The sequence below is a fragment of the Trichoderma gamsii genome (genome assembly GCF_001481775.2).
Source record: "Trichoderma gamsii strain T6085 chromosome Unknown Scaffold_56.2, whole genome shotgun sequence".
NCBI classification, from domain to species: domain Eukaryota; kingdom Fungi; phylum Ascomycota; class Sordariomycetes; order Hypocreales; family Hypocreaceae; genus Trichoderma; species Trichoderma gamsii.
This window is the reverse complement of record NW_020171393.1, coordinates 8,488-27,482: the sequence shown is the minus strand read 5'-3', so window position 1 is coordinate 27,482 and position 18,995 is coordinate 8,488. Positions and strand designations below refer to the sequence as shown.

Below are 18,995 nucleotides of genomic sequence, written 5' to 3'. Positions count from 1 at the left end.
GACCAGATTGATGGACACATTACGCAATTCAATTCAATTCATTATTCAATTTTTTTTCTCTTCAACTATATTTCTCAGCTCTGGCCTTCTGACTGAGAAGCCATGATCTTTTGCCGTAAAACTGTCAAAACCATATAATTAATAAATGCAAAAGGTTTTGTCGAGCCGTGTAAACGTACCTTCTTCTATTGTGCGGACATTCATCTGTTTCGACTGGACAATGCCTTCCAACTCCTTCAAGTTGTCGCCAAGCTCTTTGACTTTTAAGTTGTAAAACTTTTCAGCCGATTTTAAATTCTGCAGAGTATTAGCTATAGGGTTCACCAGCAAGAAAGATGCAAGATGAAGAAGCCAACTGACCTTCTCAATCATAAACCCTGTGCCCACGTCCACCAGAACCGTCTCGGTACTCGTCAATTCGCCGCTTACGTATAGGGAGTTGGTCAACGGGACCAAAACCGCCTTTGAGCCTGTTTGCATCGCTGCTTTAGCATCATTTCCATTCCATTGCCATAGCCTCTTTCTATCTGCACGACTCGTCGGCTACCCATGGGGATTGCGATGATATATGTATGTACCTTTGCTATCGGCGGCTCGGCTCTGTACGCATCGGAGGCATTCTCTGAACTTGTTCTGGGCGCCGTGGAGCTGGGAGAAGGAGTTTGTGAGGTGTTCGAGCTCTTCCTCGAGCTGCTTCTTGACCTGCGCGAGCTGCTGGGGCTCGAGGGTGTCGAGGTTGACTAAAATATGCTGGAGTTAGCGCTGCTGCTGCTGCTGCTGCTGCGCAATGAAAAGACACTGGATAGAGCAGGAAATGGATGATATAGAAACAAACAAAAACTTACTTGCTTCTTTCTGGCCGCTCGACATGGCTGCTCGTGCTGGTTGTTTTTGGGGGGATACAGTGGAAGCTTGGCCAAGCTGGACGTTAGGGAGTCGTGCCCCTCCAAGCTTGAACCGCTGGGCGGATGACTGTAGAGGGGCTGGCGATTCTTGTAACGAGGATATGGGAACGCAGCTTAATGTGCAGCATGGCTACGTATTTAATTGCAACGAAAATGATTATTGATAATATTTGATTCGATTTTTACTGAATCGGGTTTTTTAAACTCTTTATTTCATGTGTTTTGGTCCAGATGGGAGATTTGCTGACTCTTCTATCGCTGCACACCTTCACGGCTATCTATAGCCGCTCCAGCAAGGTTCTGATATACTGGGGCACCTCTTCCGCCTTCACATTCTCCTTTACGGAGAGTCTCCTGCACTGCACTTCGCAGACGCCCTTTTCTCTCCAGGCCTTTCCAAGTACAACCACGACAGGATAGCCTGTCATGTCTGCGTCTTGCATTTTCCATCCAAATGCTTCTTTGCGGTCATCCAGTACGACGTCCAAGGCTGTCGTCGAGTTTCCATCTTTTGTTAAGCTATCGAAGAAATCCAGTGTCTGTTCATTGACGCCAGATGTTGGAATAATGATCACCTCAAACGGCGCAATAGCCCGAGGCCAGTTGAGCCCCTTATCGTCGGTGAGCTGTTCCGCCACGGCGCCGAGGATGCGAGAGACGCCGATGCCAAAGCAGCCCATCTGGGTTGGGACTGGAACCCCTGGGTTCTGTGGGAGCGCTACAGACGCTTCAAGCGGCTCTGAATAGCGTGTACCAAGGAGAAATGTGTGGCCCAGCTCCAATGCGCGATGGATCTCAAGCTTTCCCGAGTCACAGCGCGGACACCCATCGCCGTCTGCAATGCGTAAGAGATTTAGAACTGTACCGGCTTGTGTTTGCGTTATTGATGATTGTGAGATATGGTTATTCGTCAGTTCCTGTGGAAGTAGAGGAAGCTCATCTTGAAGGTCTTCAAAAGCCCCTGAAAGTCTCGCATCAATGACGTTTAGGAGTTGGATTTCGTCTTTCTGTCCCTTTGCCTCCTGTAAAACTTCGCCCCAGAACGGTACGGCGTCACTGACGCTTGTATCTAGTTCTGGAACGACAGATTTGACAGCATGGATATTCCAGCTGTCATCTGAAGGCGAATCTCCAATCTTTGGGTACCATGCATTTACCAAAGTTTTCCTGTCCTTGGTGATGCCGCGCCAAAGACCGAAATGAGATTTAGAAACTGCACCGTCAATTTGTTGGGATGACCGAGCAGCGGCAACTTCGTCATTGGCAGTATAGCCGCAGCTGCTACAGCTTGCGACTGTGTCCTCCCCAATGGGATGAGAAAGGTGGTATTCATGGCTATGCTCTCCGCCCATGTCTCCTGAGCTGGCCTCGGCTACTAATATCGGCAGCTTCAAATCTGAGAAGAAGGCCGAGTAGGCACCAGCGACGTCGCGATAAGTCTCGACGGCAGACTCGTGGGTCAAATCGAAAGTGTACAAGTCTTTCATGATAAACTCTCGAGATCTTAATAAACCGTGTCTGGGACGGATCTCATCTCGGTACTTTCGTGCTAGCAGATGAGTTAGGAGCTGTGATATACGACAAAAGCTACCAAGGCTCAGAGGGCCATACTAATCTGGTATAACTTTAAAGGCAAATCTTTATAAGATTTTAAAGTGCTCGCGACAAGGGATGTGATTTCTTCCTCGTGTGTTGGCGACAGCATGATAGGCACATCTTTGCGATCTTTGAGTCGAAATAGCTTACCCGAGTATTAGCAACGAGACGTCTGCAATTTGCAAAAAGTGATATACCTCTGGTGAGACTTTATCCAAGCGCCCACTTTTGCGCCATAGTTCTTCAGTTGTGAGAGTCGAGAGAGCAAGTTTGGATGCTCCTATAGAAAAATATCTATCAGTTGAGAAACACTCTCAGAGTAATACGTTGACTAACCTATGCTTTGCATATGCTTGTCAACAAGACGCTCAATCTTATCCTGAACTCGTAGACCCAGTGGGAGCAGCTGAAAAACTCCAGATTGTGCCTGGGAAAATAAGCTATTTAAAAAATTGCCTTTAAAAAGTAGATAATGCATGATATGAGGATCGCCCTACCTGGCGAATAAATCCGGCTCGGATGAGCTTGCCATGACCAGCTATCGAGCAATTAGCTCGACATTCCATCAAAACCGAAAGCAAATTGCTTCATACTTTCGCCCTCAGTGGCCGTGACACCACCAGTGGGCGCCCATATCTTCGACAGGGTTGATCTAAGCCGGGAGGACTGAGCAAAAAACGGCTGTGAAAAGACTCGGATGTGGTTCGAGGGTTGAGCAGCTGTTAGTGGGCGAAGTCCGCCCCGGTAGATCATTTTTGAAGCACGCATGTTCAGCGATTGACACTTCAATCCATTCTAGAAATTTACATCACTATCCAGAAACGATAGTGATTATGCACCTCACAAGAGACAAATCTTAACATGGCCACCAATGAAGAGCGAGTGCTAGATCCAAGACCATTGACATGGTCCCTTAGACGCGCTGCGCTAAGAGTAGCCGCGATAAACGCCCGCATCTGATGGGCCGATAAGATAAGAAATATTTCAAAAAATTACTTGCATCGAATCGCATTCTGATCTGAAATTTGGAGCAGCCAATTTTTACCACCCAGATTGCGGCGCATCTACGCTATGGCGAAGCATTCCAAGAAAAGCAAAGGGCCGCAGCGCTCAAACGAAAATGCGGCGCGCCTTCAGAACGGAATGTCTCAAATCACTTCTCAAATTGAAGCGAAATTGAACGGCAATCCATACAAGCGAAAGAACCCGCCTACTGAAGCGTCTGGCAAGCCGAAACAGCGAAAGCAGCGCGATTCCGAGGCTGCACCAGCCACGAACGGCAGCAGTGACGACAAGGATGCTTTGCTAGCTGAGATTAAGGCCCTGGGAGGAGATGAAGAGGACTGGCGCCTGATCAACGATGTCGCATCTGACGATGAAGTTACTTCAGGATCAAAGGCACCGGTAGACAAGAGACTGAAGAATGAGCTGGCAGCTCTTTCAAAAGAACTTGGATTCTCCGGAATTGTACCAGATGATGCTAGCGACGAAGAAGAGGAGGAGGAGGAGGATGTAGAAGACGAAGAAGAAGACGGGGACGAAGAGGAAGAGGAAGACGATGATGAGAGCGAGGAAGAGGTCAGCAAGAAGAATAAGAACAAGGGCAACAGCGAAACTCTGAAAGCCCCAAAAGATAAGGGACCTGCAGAGAATGAAATGCGAAGGGTTGAAGGCTTGGTAAGTTGATATCCTTAAGTCAAGGGCATCTCTGACAACTAACTTAGTAAACTAGATTTTCGAACCGCGCGCGGACTGGCACGCTGCCAGGCTGGCTCAACTGCCTGAGCCTCAAATCGATGACATTGGTCCCTTCATGTCGGCCATAAACACACTAAAAGAGCATGGAAAATATCTCCTGGAGACGGAGGCGGCGAAATATAGAACGACCATTTTTGCGTCCTCGTCTCACAAATTTCTTGCTACCATCATGACATCTGGTACTCTTACAGACAAAATTTCCGCCCTCACCTTGGCTTGTCAAGAGTCCCCCGTTCACAACATTCGCGCATTCGATTCTTTGATGAACCTGGCTTCCAAAAAGAGCCGAGCCCAAGCTATTGGAGCTATAGGAGCACTCGTGGATATGCTTGGCCCAGGCACAGTGCTGCCATCAGACCGACGATTGAGGAACTTCCAAGCTCAGCCTGGGCTTCTGGGCTCCCTCCAACGAGCTTCCGCCAAAATTTGGGCTCCAAGCCAGCCGCTTCCCGGTAAAATTACGCAAGCTCATTTAATTTCTTGGGCGTACGAAGACTGGTTGAAGGATACTTATTTCAAAATGATCCAGCTCTTGGAAGTCTGGTGCTCTGATGAGATTGAATATTCAAGAATGAGAGCCGTCGACTTTGTCTATGCCTTGCTCAAGGATAAACCAGAACAAGAATCAAACCTTCTCACTCTCTTGGTCAACAAGCTTGGTGATCGCGACCGAAAGATCTCTTCCCGAGCTTCATATCTTCTCTTGCAGCTGCAAAACTCACATCCCGGCATGAAGCCGATCATCGTGCGAACAATAGAGCAGGAGATCCTCCTTCGACCGTCAGCAGATCATCGAGTACGCTACTATGCCATCAATACCCTCAACCAGACAATTCTTTCGAACAAGGAGCCGGCAGTAGCTGAGTCTCTTCTTCGTATCTACTTTGGACTTTTCGCTACAATTCTCAAAACTGGAAAACTCGGAATACCGACAGAGGATGAGCCCACTAATGCCCAGAAGCCTAGCAAAGGCTCATTCGGAAAGAAGGGTAAACCGGCAAAGGCCGCAGCCCCTTCTGTCCCAGAAGCCGAGGCAGCTGATAAACTTGTGTCTGCCCTATTGACCGGTGTGAACCGTGCCGCACCATTTGTAGGCACCAATGATACGGTGTAAGTATTTTCAGAAACTATGAATGCTATGTGCCTGTATGGATGCTAATGACTTGACACTAGCTTGGAACGCCATCTTGACACCCTCTTCAAAATTGCACACTCTGCCAACTTCAACACCGGCATTCAAGCTTTACTCTTAATTCAGCATCTCTCTACAACAAAACACCTCGGCAGCGATCGCTTCTATCGGACACTGTATGAGTCGCTACTGGATCCGCGTCTCATAAACTCTTCAAAACAGGCACTTTACTTGAATCTCTTGCTGCGGGCACTGAAGAATGATGTCGATGTGAGAAGAGTCAAGGCTTTCGCAAAGCGAATGCTGCAGGTATCAGGTCTCCACCAGCCCCCTTTTATCTGTGGTTTGCTCTACGTCATCTCTCAGCTAAGACAAACCTTCCCTGATATTTCAACCCTGGTTGAGGAGCCGGAAGAATCAGTATTTGATGATGAGGCGCCTGAGGACCGTCCAACATACGATGGACGCAAAAGAGATCCCGTACACAGCAACGCTCATAGAAGCTGTCTGTGGGAAATGGTATGTTCACTCTCTTACAGCCACATAATGCGCGATACAAATGACTAATTCATTGTTCCAGGTCCCTATTCAACAGCATTTCCATCCAGCCGTGGAGAGATTTGCCTCTGCGCTGCTAGATAAAAACCAGAAGATGATGAAGCCTGATATGGAGAGCCACACTCTCATAAAGTTCCTGGATAAATTCGTCTACAGGAACGCAAAGGCTTCGGATACTCGTGGTGCTTCTATTATGCAGCCTCTCAAGGCGGCCAAGGACATTGGAGATATTTGGCTCGGTGGTGGGCGCAGTAGCGCATCTACAACCCAAGTCAACTCTGCTGCATTCTGGAACAAGAAGGCGGACGACGTGGCTGCCGAAGATGTCTTCTTCCACAAATACTTCCAGCACGTTTCCAAGGAGCCCAAGGAATCTACGAAGAAGGCACGCGCGACAGGCGACGAGGATGCAGACGACGATGCGGAAGAAGATGAAATCTGGAAGGCACTGGTTAATGCTCAACCTGACATTGATGAAGATGCTTCTGATGCTGGCTTTGACGATTTGGATGAGCTGGATATGGCATCAGACGATGATTCCTCGCCTGCCCTGTCACTGGATGGCGATGAGGATGAGGATGAGGATGAGGACGACATGGGCGTGGAATTCAATGACTTTTCAGACGAAGAGGATGGTGAAGAAGAGGATGGCCTGGTTGCCCCTGACGTGGCCGAGTCGGACGAGGAGAAGGGCGACAAGCGTAGGGCTAGGAAGAAGATGCTCAAGGGCCTGCCTACATTTGCGTCTGTGGATGACTATGCAGAGCTTTTGGCGGGAGAAGAAGACGATTTGTAAAAATAGATTAAGAAATGTTAATAATAGGGAAAAGAATTGTTTTGAGGCAGCGAGAGTTCTAGCGGCTACGAAACACTTGAAGTATTTGGTTGTAAGTGATTTGTACAGTAGAAGGGTCTCTCCTCTTTTCAGTGTGCCCGGGAGGAGGCAAACAGGCTATGAAATTCTTTATGTATACCATCTTCTCGCAATCATCAAAAAACCATACACACGTTTGCTGGATTTTCGCTCTTTTTTTCATCGCAGTTGCGAATAAATAATACAGCAGCCAAAAAAGGAAAATATTCCCGACCAATAATCACTTGTTACTCCCGAGGCTCTCCAACCACACCGAGTTCGGATACGCCGAACGGCATAAGCCGCAAGGTTGGCTAGAATCGGGCTAACAGGGCACCGATAAGCCGTATCAGTTTATCTTATCGGCAAATAAATGCGCCAGCAAAGGCGTGATGGAGGTGCCGTAAATTAGGCGCGCAATCGGATCGCCTTTGCCTCGGTAATCCCGCTCTTTTAATACAATCCTCCTGCTTCCTATAATTTCTTGCTATTCTTTTTGTCTTATTGCTTTGATTAGAGGGGACGTGCGACGAGAGTTGGAATTGGAAAAACAAGAGAGAAACGAAAACAAAAGAGACATTTGGCAGAATGTTTGGACAACAAGTCGCTCGTGGCGGGCGCCGAATTGGTCAGATGGCTCGAAGTGGCCAACAGTCGCCGCTTGCTGCGATCAAAGGGGCCGGTCAACGACGATGCTATGCTGAGGCTGCACAGGGTGAGTATTCACTGAGTCTATGCATAATGAGGGGCGTATGGGATTTTGGCTAACATTGGGATCCTCTTCTATAGCCGCGGCAGCTCCCAAGGGACGAATCGGACGAGGTCTCGGCCTGATCCTCTACGGCGTCGCATTTAGTAGCATCGGAGCAGCAGCGACATGGTACTCGATGGTGCAGCAGGGCTTCTCCCACTTCACAGACGCCGAGACATCGAAGTTGTTCGTGCCCGACACCAACGAGGTCCAGCGCATCGAAGACACAATCAACAACCACCCGCTGGTCAAGGAGCTGCGATCACGGCCCGAGTTCAAAGAGTCGCGGCCGCACCTCAAGATGGCGAACGGCATCCGCAACCAGAGCCTCACCGCCGGCGTCCTGCAGGGCAACGGCAAGATGGTGGTCCCGCCAATCGCATTCATCGAAGACGGCGGCAAGTCCATTGTCAGCATCACCTACATCGGCGACCAGGTCTGCGGCCACCCGGGCCTCGTTCACGGAGGGTTCCTGGCGACGATGCTGGACGAGGGCATGGCGCGGGGATGCTTTGGCGCGCTGCCGCACAACATTGCTGTGACGGCCAACCTGGAGGTCAACTATCGCAAGCCGACGCCGGCGAATAGCTTCCTGGTGCTCCGCGGAACGACGACAAAGGTCGAGGGACGCAAGGCGTGGTCTGTGGGAAGCATCGAGACGCTGCCGGAGCCGGGCGAGAAGCCGACGGTCCTGGTCGAGGCGAGGGGACTGTTCATCTCGCCCAAGTATGCAGCAGTAAGTTTGAACCGTCTGTTGAGGTTTTCTATGCATGGCGCTGACATCATAATTTAGTTGATGCCCTCAATCGTATAAGAATTTACTGAGAGCGGACGCGATTATTCGGGCTGATGATGTGGTGGCTGAAGATTAGGAACGCGGGATGTCCCTTTTTTATTTTGATTTGCATTGCTTTTTCAAACGTTTCATTTTATTCTTGGGAGAAAGCGACTCGAGGCATCGGATATACACAAAGACTTATCAGATACATTGCATGATGATGTACGTTGTACATGGGAGATAATAGACGGTACTTTTTAGTACCTAGAGCTTTAGAGTAGACGAAGGATTGTCTTTAACAGCGATTTGAATCGAGCCTTTTAGATGCTCTTACCTCTCGCATCCCTATTCATTCATGAATCAAGTATGAAAACAGCCACATAAAGTCTCAAAATCAATGAAACGACATGCTAGGTAGCTATACTGCTTACAAAGAAGAAGGAAGAAAAAAAGCTTTAGCAAAAAAAAAAAAAAAACAGCGGGGATCATATGACGGAAGTCGGCGGTTTCGGGCTGTCGCCATCAGCCTCCTCGATGAGCACATCATACCCCTTGGCGCAGTTTGCCCAACTATCTCTAGAAAAGCTCCCTTTATATGGGGTAGAATGTGGATTTCTTTTCTTGTTTAGACTAGATTGTAACTTTTTTTTTTATGTAGTAGTACGTGGAGAGAAGGAGAGAAAATAGCGGCTGGCGATGACGGCGAGGGCCCGAATGTCATAGTGGAAGTAAGAAGTACGTATGTACGCATGCAGAATGATCGCCCATCTCGCATATCGCCATTAAACCGTCCATCCCTTTATATATCGCAACTCTACTAGTAGTATTCCCACACCTTTTTCCATTGGCTTCATCTCCATCGTCTTGTACTATCTGCTCTCTTTTTCTTGTCTTTTTTTAAACAAGCGCTCTGTCCCATTGGAATTCATTTTTCCTCGTTAAATCCCGTCTCATATACACAATGGCCACGTGCGTAACCCGTCTATCTAGATTGCCCCTCCCCCGCCTTGCGACAGACAGTTGAGGCTCGCTCTCCTCCAAAAGCCCATTATCACGACTTTTCCCATCCCTTCTCCTGTATTATGCGCACCTCGCGCAAATACTTGAACACGCTCGTTAATCCAACCACAGTGCAAAAATCAAGTCGCTAACTCTACAATCAACAGCAACATCACCTGGCATCCCTCCCTCTCCCGCCGCGAGCGCAACCAGCTGCGCTCCCAGCGCGGCCTCACAATCTGGCTGACGGGCCTCTCCGCCTCTGGCAAGTCCACCGTCGCCACCGCCCTGGAGCAGCACCTCCTGCACCTGGGCCTCTCCGCCTACCGCCTCGACGGCGACAACGTGCGCTTCGGCCTCAACAAGGACCTGGGCTTCTCCGAGGCCGACCGCAACGAGAACATCCGCCGCATCGGCGAGGTCGCCAAGCTCTTTGCCGACTCGGCCACCATCGCCATCACCTCCTTCATCTCGCCCTACCGCGCCGACCGCGATCTTGCGCGCCAGCTGCACGCCCAGACCAACCAGGACGGCGACGAGCCCATTCCCTTTATCGAGGTCTTTGTCGACGTGCCCCTCGAAGTGGCTGAGCAGCGCGACCCCAAGGGTCTCTACAAGAAGGCCCGTGCTGGCGAGATCAAGGAGTTCACTGGCATCTCTGCACCATATGAAGAGCCCTTGAGCGCCGAGATCACAATCAAGACTCACGAGAATACCGTCGAGGAATGCGTTGCGCAGATCACAAATTGGCTCAGCGAAAAGGGCTACATCAAGAGCGTAGAGGTCAAGAACTAGAAAGCAACGATAAATATAACGAATATCCAGTAATAAAAAGTCATACTCGGATTTAAGAGCAGGATAGGAACACTCATGGTAAATATGCTGTAAATGCTATTTGCCTTTGTCACTCTGGAACCACTTCTTAGAAGGTTGATCGATCGATATAGTAGTAGATGGGGGGAAACGAAAAATAGTCTTTAAAAGTCTTAGAAAGGACGTTGAAACAAACAACATAGAATACAGGCGCATGACGCTTTTAGAAAGAAATCCTCTCTATATCCGCTTCAGGGAAATTCAGCCTCATAGTAAACAAAAGCCGTGTACTCGTTTCCTTCGCCGGTCCCTAATCCCGCCGCGGCCATCTCTGAGCTAAGGGCGGCATCATCTTTCGTGACCCTGCCGTGCTTGTCCCTTCCGAACGCATTTCCGCCCAGGTATGAATACTTTGAGTCCAGCGCTGCCTTTGCCTTGGGGGCCAGCTTCGGTGTCGTCTGTTCCAAAGGTAGTCAGTAGACATAGACAAATAGTGATGCGGCATCAGGCCAAAGAACCAATCAAGGTTATCGACAGGCCAGGTGTAAAAGGTAAATAGCATGATATAGCATACCTTGATCAGAGCCGTAGCGTAGTCCAGCGGCAATCCATATCGCAATACGGCCTCAACAAAGACGCGCAAGGTAAGGACATGCACCCAGATCATGACACTTTCACTCCACCCAGTCCTTCCCATGCGCAGGGCTTCGCCACAAACCTTGCGCTCTTCGTTGGTCACACGATCCAGCTCTCGTTGTTCTTCTTCGCGGCCGCCTTCGACATATTTGTACTGACGAGGTGTCCACTTTTGCTCTCGGCACTTGTGGACAAACTCGGCGCTATGCTTCTTGAAAGTCACGACGGCAAACAGCGTGAACTCGTCGTCATGGTCGATTTCTACCGATGATCGGGGCACCACCATGGGCGCGAGGGTCTCGTAGCTCTTAATAAAGTCCTTCTTCGCATTCGTCGGCACGGCGATGAGGTGAGTTTCAAGGTACTCTGAATCTTGAACGAGCAGCGACGGCTTGACGATCGGGGTGAGAGATTTCGTCGCGAGGGTGCCACTGCAGTCGAATTAAGCCAATTAGCTAGGAACAGATAGATAGATTACATTACTAACGTCTGTTTCCTTTGGAGCTGTGCAAGATTTGTCTTGACGGCGTTGTACTGGTTGAACTTGGACTTGACGTCGTTGTCGACTGTGTTGAGCTCCTGTATCACAGTTAGGATGAGCTTCAAGGAACAAAGGTGACAATGTGCCGGCAATGAAGAAAGTAGAGAGAAAGAGTCCATGCCTTCTGAAGAGTGCCAATAAGATCAGCAATGGGCTTGTCGGCTCGGTATCTCATCTTGTTCCAGCTAAAGTTGCGCAGGTAGTGATCGGTCGGCTCTGCCACAAGCTGTCAGCCCCACCATCCACATCATCCATATAGAAGCGCATATCTGGCTCGACTAACTATCATTGACCATCTTGTACGAGGCCATGCGGTCCTCGTCATTGTTGAGCACCGTGCGCAAGGAATCCGCAACCTTGGCGACGACTGACTGACATGCACCCTCGAGCTTGGCCAAGTCATCGGCTTGCTGGACAAGCAGGTCTAGAGTTCCGATTTTGAAGTCGGGGATGCTAAACGGCAGCACAGTGCCATTGTCGGACGTTATTGTCGCGCTCAGGGACGAGATGGCCTCATCACGGTCGCCAGAGTCGAACGCGCTCTGGGGCAGCGATATCAACGCATATCTTGACATGGCGGTGGTGACGAGAAACGGAGGTAGAAGTAGACCCGACGAGGGGAAGACGAGGAGAATGAAGCAAGAAACAAATAACGAGAGAAAGAGATGATCAATGAAAGGTCAGCTAGATGGAAGCTCTCACGTGCAGACCCAGGAAACAATCGTAGCTTTCTCCTTGAAAGAGAGGCAGCGGCGCTCGAGAGAAGCTTCGATCGACAGCTTAGCTACATGTATAGATTGCGACGCAGAAGCAGTTCGCGAGCATTGCCTTAGTGAGGTCCAGTGACAGTTCAGCTAGCAGCTCCGGTAGTGGGGGCGGCGATGATGTACTCAGTACGAGGCGCTGCCTGCAGGAACCGATCTGAGACAGACGATTCAAAGTACCGAGTACCTCGACTGAGACACCCCGTTAAGCGCCAGCCCCTCGCCTTGCGTGGAATAAGCTCGGTATTGCGCACTGCCCTTGCGCGCTGTAGCTCGCATCTATACAGCAATATTCGTCTATACGATACTCTTTTCCGTGCCGCTGCCGCGCCCCGTCAAATGCATAAAAACGGCGGCGCTCCGCCAGCGCTAGTCCGCTCTGGGCCGACAACATCAAGAGGACGATTTGCGCCGTGCACCGCCAACTCTTCTGGTCAGGCCATGGCCATGACAACAGCCTGCAAAACGCGACCTCAAGGCGTCTGAAGGCGATACAAACGACCGTTGACCGCCCCGCAGTCCCGGACCATGTGAGGCGCCCCGAGACGGCAATTCCGGCGCCAGTTTGTTTGCTCTCGCCCGTCTTCTCCTTCGTCCTCGGCCAAAACACCATCCTGTCTCTGCCCTACACCCCGGCGGCCCTCTGCATCCTTCTCGAGCCCCAATTCGCCTCGCCCACGCGTGGGCATGAAGTGGTCTGCGGGCGCATCATCCCGGGACCTCTCCCAGCGCCATGGCCGCAGCCACAGGTTCGTCCCCTCGTCTGGTGTCTTTTCCGCCACCGTCCCGTCCCGGCTCGTGTTGTCGCTGACTTTGCCCGTGGCAGCTTCTGCGACCATCATCCTCGGCGATTCTCCTGCGACTGAAGACGTGGCCCCCAAGGCTGACGGCGCGCCGGAACCGTCCGCAACCCCCGGCCAACGGTCTTCAACGCCGATCCGCACTTCTAGTCATGGTACGTAGGCGCAATGCTTCGTTGGGTCCGATCGAGCGGCTTTTGAGAGGATGAATATGCTTATTGCAATGCTCAGATGTGATTGATGGCCCGGATGGAGCCTCCATCCATACCACAGATGGCCGGGTCAAGAATCCTGTACCCAGCAAACTCAAGGGCAAAGCCGACAACAAGAACGGCAATTTTGGTGTGATGCACATCGATATAAATAGCTCACAAGCGGCCTTACGGAATGCTGCCGCAAAGCGCACAAGCGAAGAGACAGAGGCGGCGGCGAGGTTGGCCAACATGCGCGGCTACCAATCCATCAAACGTAGCAAATTGGCGTGGAATCCGCAGACCGAATCAGACCCACGATCTTCAGCCCCCGCGTACGGAGCTTCGCAAAATGGCTATCTCAATCCTTCCTACTCGCTCCCTGGACGCCCCCTGGGACCTTTACCGCATGAAGCCAAAGCTGAGCAAGCTCGGCTCCTCACTCTGCTGCGCAGCCTGAATCCTATGGTGGTGGTGGATCAGCTGTGCAAAGCGCTGGCATACTTTGGAGGCATTCCCGGCGCGCCTTCATCGCACGAATTCGACTTCCCGGACAGCGGACGCAACAATGGTCAGGGATCCATTTTCGTCGGCTGGGTCGCCGAGATATTCCCTCCAGTCGAGGGGAACCCTTCAGCGCTAGCGCTTCACCCGTCTCTGCAAACCGCAGATATAGTCTCTGCCGCTGCTCCTACCGCCGTCGTTGCTCCAGAGGCACCCGCAACCGCACCAACTCAGGCTCCAGCTCTACCCGATTCCGCCAATACCACCGCTCCTCCTGCTCAGCCAGCCTCTGCAGCCCCTCTATCTGAGCCTACCCGTAATCCTCCAGAGGGACAGAATGCCGCTGGTGAAGCGACCGCAACTCCTATCAAAAGACCGCGAGGACGGCCCAAGGGGAGTAAAAGCTCCAAACCTCGCATTGATAAGGGCATGAAAAAGTCGGATCCGGCGCTGCATTCATCCAGCCAAATTGATGGAGGCGGCTCCCAGCTATCCCAGTCTGATTTGGGGAGAAGACCCGATGGATCTATCGAGCAATCTCAAAACGGACTCGTTAACCCTGCGTACCATGGCGATATGCCAGGCCATCTTGACCCTGATTCTAGCATCATGAGCACTCCAGGAACGGGCAAGAAGAGAGGTCGCCCTAAAGGGTCTAAAAATCGGCCAAAGAACACTCCTGAAGCTGGCCAGGCGGCTGCAGAGAATCCTCACGCTTTATTGCCTACTTCTTCAACCTCCAATCCCATTGCACAGTCTCCTTTATCGCACAAAGCAACTGAGAGCCAGAGTAATATTTCATCCTTTGCAAATACAATGCCTCCCAGGCCCGAACATCACCAACATCCATCACCCCCATTGCCAGAGAGCGCAACAACGCAGCACGCCGCACACATAGGCAACCGTGCTCCTCAAGGAAGCCAGCCAGCGTTTCCGGCTGTGAGTAGCTGGGCTGGAGCGGCAATGCAATCATTGGATCAATTCCGCTCCATCAACAATCACTCACATCCCAAAAAGAGAAAAGGGGGTGATCCGGCTCAGGTCGCTAGAGAGTCCTTGGCAACGATCACAGCAACTGACCCTTCATCGCATATGCGACCAGGCGATGATACTCCGCTGCATAACACTGCGTCTGATCAGACTAACTTGAAGCGCCGACGTGTGTCGAGAGAATCGCTTCAGAACCCCATCTTCAACAACATTGACTCTCAGCCCGGCCGAGTAGGTATGACCACATCGCCTGTTCTGAATAACAGCTACAACAGCATCTCTCAAACCATGGCTTCCAACAGCTTTGATAACCAGCTAGCTAATGCTAGTGCTGCTGCGAGACAAGCCTCGAATTCACAGCATTTGCAACAACAGCAGCCGCCGCACCATCACCATTCGCAGCGGTCACCAACACAACCTCAGGGTCAAACTCAGTCACTTCAAAACCAGCCGCAGCCGCAGCCGCAGCCTCAACCTCAGCAGTATGCACCCCACAGACCTCATCCCCAGACTGCAGGGATGCGGCCTCCGCTACAGCTCCAGCATATGCCACCAGGGTCTTCAAGACCCAGAGCCCCGAGCCAGATGTACGGAAGTAGCCCAACGAGCATGTCTTCGCAAGGCTTCTATAACCAGGCTAGGCAGCTGCCGGGCCAGTTAGGACATACAGCCACCAATAGCGGTAGCTTTGCCAGAGGCACCGGTAGCAACCAAGCCTCGCCGTTTGGGTCTTCTTCCAATCCCAACATGGCAAGGCAGAGCTCCAACGACGCCCGCACAGCCAGCTTATCACAGCAAGCATCCCTGGCAATTTCGCGCAGCCAATCGGGCCATACCCCGTCAGCTCGTCACGCATCTTCTGACTTTGCCAGCAGCCAGCAGGTCCCCGCAACTTCGGCTGCAGCGCCTTCAACATCTGGCCTGGGCCACTTCCCGTCCTTTGCGGAACATAGCTACCTTGACATGGACTATGGCTTGAATGAGCGCGACGTGCAAGACTCTGCGGCGGCATTTGGCGACTCCACGCCGCTTGATGTGACCTTGGTTGAGCCTAACATGAGAGAGAGGCTATATCAAGCCATGGGTCGCCCATAAGATGGCGTTTAAAATAGAGCGTTTTCAATTTTTTTTTTTTTTTCAATCTTCCATGATCTTGAACTTTTGGTTGATTGTGTACGTTCTCGGCGTTGTAATGAGAAAAAAGAAAAGTAACGCATCAGAGGGAGTTTATCAGCAGCAGAATCTCACCCCCTTTAAGTAAAACAGGGTTGTTCTCAAGATTTCTTGTTCTTTTTTTTTTCATTCCCTTTTTTTGCTGGCGTACAAACAAGGATGGGTTTCAGGGAGTATAGGCACATTTGGTTGTTTCTTTTTCCATTCTTTTCCCCCTGGAGATGAGATTTATGATGAGAGTGTATGAGAGAGCGTACAGTTTATGCATTGTGCTATGATGTTTCCCCCACCCCCTTTTTTTCTGGTTTTTTTTTATCTTATATATTTACCGATGAGAAAAGAATGTTTCGACAGATGTTGTATCTTTGGGAAGGAAATCTATTTCTCCCTTGTCTGCCATCACGGCTGGACCAGAAGGGGTGACAGCAGAGCCATAGACGCACTACGACAAAAGGGTCCAAACATTTACTTTCTAGGGAGTCGCACAAAGGGGCGTAGGTGTACATACTCGGTATTCACGTTCATATTTATGAATATATAAGCAAAGCGTCACAAGCGAAAATAAAAAGAGTTCATATCAGTCCAAATTTAATTTGAAATATGTTTTCTGTATTTTTTGCGACTATAGAGATTTTCAGTCGAGAGCCAAAAGTGTTCTTCTTCGCTAGAGATATTGAAAGATAAATGAAAGTATACAATACGCAAAGTGAAAACGAAAAAGTCGATTTGTCAACAACAGAGAGGAAAGAAAAGTAACCAACAAAGAGATAAATAAAGATAAAAAATAAGAATAAAACAGCTTGGTTTACCAGATAGAGATAAGACAAGAGAGATTTTGCGCAAGATCTATGCGTGCGGCTAACAGCTGCGCCAATGCAGGATAAAACAGGTATTTTTTAAACCCAGGCATGACAACAGATCGGAAGGCGTTTAAATAGCCAAATAAAAAGACACGGGGAAAAAAAAAGGAAAATCTTTAAGAAGGAAGGGATATGACAAGTGATATAGTAGAAACAAAATAAAACAACAAGCAGCCACAGAACAAAAGCCCAAAGTAATCCACACAACCATTGGAATCCGTATCTCGCGGATCCATCCCATACCCAGAAAAAGAAAACGCCTCGTAAATGCTTCTTTGTGTCAAAATGGACACACATACACAAGGAAATAGTGGTGTAAGCAGAAGAGTTCTTGCTTTAGTATCGAGAAAAGAAAAAAGATAAAGACGCTCGAGCATAACGAGCATAAATATGTATATATGGAAGGAGGAAGAGCAATGAGCCGCGTATTATCGTCGGTGAGATTGGTAAGGGGGAGATCTTTTAATCTCCATCGTCGCCGAGCGCTGCTGCTGGCGGCCTTACGGATTCGGACATGTGGCGACCATAGTACCATTCGTCTGTTTCGTCCAGGCCATCCTCTCCTATCAGGTCCAGCATAACCTGCTGGTTCCGTTTGATATCTTGCGGTCGCTGCACGATTTTTCGCTCCATAATCATGGCCTCTGCCGTTGCTAGCCATATTTGCTGCAGCTGTGGCAGATCCCCTAGCAGAGTCCTGGCCTGGTCGCGATCAAGAGGTGCCATGGGCGCATCGGCGGAAAGACTGCTGTTGAAGACGCTATATGGGATAAAGCCTCCGTTGTGGGTAGAGTCTACTGACCCCCACGGACTCCTATGGGCCCCTTCGCTGAACGATGATCGGTTCGGAGGTCGGTCGCCGCTTGTTGACTTCTTTCGCCCAAATCCTTTCAATCCCAGCCGGCCCTTGGCAGGTGCTTCCACCACAGGTTCCTTGGTAAGAGAGCTGAACCAAACATCAACAGCAGCCCGTCGGTTGTTATAGCCCTTTGTCTCCCACAATCTTTCTACCTGACGAAGCCCACCAAGACACAAGATGGCCACATGAACCTCGTCGGGGGGTCGTTCCCTCAGGTAACCGCGAAGGGATCGTTCCACTCGACCAACATACGTCGGCGGTCGCAGGCGGCGGCAGAAGGAGGATATGATGAGCGGGAAGACCTCATGTACTCTCAGCAGTGTCCGGTTGTCGTACATGTTCATAATTTCCGTTTCAATCGGATTCACTGTGTAGGGTTCCTTCAGTAGCCCATTTCCTTTTTCAGCAATGTATTTCAGGTGCAATTTTCTGTACGTCTCGAAAAAGTGGAAAACGGTAAAGAGCAAAGGAATCAGTCGTCGGCGCATACGTTCGTGCTGCGGTGCGAAGGCTAATTTCTGAGCTTCTGTTGTTCGTAGGAAAATATCTTTTGTGATCCAGTCACACATCAGGTATGATAGCTTAGCCGCAACATGAAGGCGATGCCATAGGCCACACAGGTAATGGAAATTGATGTCGGAGGAGTCTCTAAGCGGGTATAGACGAGTGGCATAGGCGGGTATATTATGGTCGAGGTGATATCGTACAATGGGGACTTCGTTGAGGGTGATGAGCGCATGCCATGATTTGGAGGTTATTCGGAGGTTAAGAATATCGGTTAGAGGGAGAGACGAGACGATCTGAATCTGGAGTTCGCTCGGCAGTGCGAGTACGAGCTGGTCAAGAGGAACACTAGACGTGGCGAAGATAACAAACTCAAAATTAGCATTTATTTAACCTTCTTGTGGTTGACGGGCTGGAGAAGACAAGACGCACCTTTTTCGCGTCGATTCTGTGGAAGCTCTTGAAGGTTGTATCAACGTAGCTTCCACCGTATCGGACTTGGAATGTAATTTGTGTCGGATACTGAAGAAACTTCTCTTATCGCGCTTCGAGTCGGCCGGCTTGACAGCATCGAATTCAGCCGGTTTCGAGTCTCGCAGCGGCAGGATGAATCTCGACGGGGGATTGGCGTGTAGGGTGGTGATTGTTGTCGCGGCGCTGGATTCCGCATGATCCGCCTGCTGCTGGTTGTTGGCACGCAGCTGGTTGAGCTTCTCGAAGTAGCGCTCCGAGGCAAACTCGGTGATGTGTGGCGGATCCATGGCGGCGACACGGCGCTGATGCTCTGCAGCCATGGTGGGCGATGGCGATGGCGATGGCGATGGAGGCCAGAAGAACGAGTGACGAGGAGCGATTCTCTACGGGAGACGAGCGGCCGCGCTGGCCAGCTCGGAGGGTTGGAGACTCTCTATTACTGGGCGCAGGGAGAGAGCAGCGGTCCTAACATGGCGGGGAATGGTATGGCGACGCCGGTCGGTAGGGAGAGAGCGAGGAGAGGAGAGGAGAGGGGGAGCAGCGGCAGCGCAGTGAC

The 18,995-nt window shown here is 50.5% G+C and overlaps 6 protein-coding genes across 6 annotated transcripts; 3 read left to right on the top strand and 3 right to left on the bottom strand.

The window, feature by feature from the left end:
- Positions 1 to 74: 74 nt before the first annotated feature.
- TGAM01_v210076 (hypothetical protein) lies at positions 75 to 3,269 on the bottom strand (the record flags this gene model as incomplete). The annotated part of the gene is made up of 11 exons (XM_024550712.1): positions 75 to 121; positions 180 to 297; positions 361 to 527; positions 579 to 740; positions 846 to 1,018; positions 1,215 to 2,454; positions 2,517 to 2,646; positions 2,699 to 2,781; positions 2,838 to 2,928; positions 2,999 to 3,039; positions 3,095 to 3,269. 11 exons carry the CDS (start codon positions 3,267 to 3,269, stop codon positions 75 to 77), a joined length of 2,427 nt encoding a protein of 808 aa, XP_024404532.1.
- Positions 3,270 to 3,572: 303 nt separating this feature from the next.
- On the top strand, positions 3,573 to 6,745 carry TGAM01_v210075 (hypothetical protein; the record flags this gene model as incomplete). The annotated part of the gene is made up of 4 exons (XM_018808987.1): positions 3,573 to 4,178; positions 4,234 to 5,369; positions 5,433 to 5,910; positions 5,972 to 6,745. 4 exons carry the CDS (start codon positions 3,573 to 3,575, stop codon positions 6,743 to 6,745), a joined length of 2,994 nt encoding a protein of 997 aa, XP_018657756.1.
- Positions 6,746 to 7,390: 645 nt separating this feature from the next.
- Positions 7,391 to 10,125, top strand: TGAM01_v210074 (adenylyl-sulfate kinase; the record flags this gene model as incomplete). The annotated part of the gene is made up of 3 exons (XM_024550711.1): positions 7,391 to 7,517; positions 7,592 to 8,279; positions 9,498 to 10,125. 3 exons carry the CDS (start codon positions 7,391 to 7,393, stop codon positions 10,123 to 10,125), a joined length of 1,443 nt encoding a protein of 480 aa, XP_024404531.1.
- Positions 10,126 to 10,394: 269 nt separating this feature from the next.
- TGAM01_v210073 (hypothetical protein) lies at positions 10,395 to 11,895 on the bottom strand (the record flags this gene model as incomplete). The annotated part of the gene is made up of 5 exons (XM_018808984.1): positions 10,395 to 10,601; positions 10,718 to 11,210; positions 11,267 to 11,358; positions 11,400 to 11,536; positions 11,604 to 11,895. 5 exons carry the CDS (start codon positions 11,893 to 11,895, stop codon positions 10,395 to 10,397), a joined length of 1,221 nt encoding a protein of 406 aa, XP_018657753.1.
- A 922-nt stretch (positions 11,896 to 12,817) lies between these two features.
- TGAM01_v210072 (hypothetical protein) lies at positions 12,818 to 15,664 on the top strand (the record flags this gene model as incomplete). The annotated part of the gene is made up of 3 exons (XM_024550710.1): positions 12,818 to 12,833; positions 12,911 to 13,039; positions 13,116 to 15,664. The coding sequence occupies 3 exons, from the start codon at positions 12,818 to 12,820 to the stop codon at positions 15,662 to 15,664; spliced, it is 2,694 nt and encodes an 897-aa protein (XP_024404530.1).
- A 1,400-nt stretch (positions 15,665 to 17,064) lies between these two features.
- On the bottom strand, positions 17,065 to 18,759 carry TGAM01_v210071 (hypothetical protein; the record flags this gene model as incomplete). Its single annotated transcript, XM_018808982.1, has 2 exons — positions 17,065 to 18,313; positions 18,398 to 18,759. The coding sequence occupies 2 exons, from the start codon at positions 18,757 to 18,759 to the stop codon at positions 17,065 to 17,067; spliced, it is 1,611 nt and encodes a 536-aa protein (XP_018657751.1).
- Positions 18,760 to 18,995: the final 236 nt, after the last annotated feature.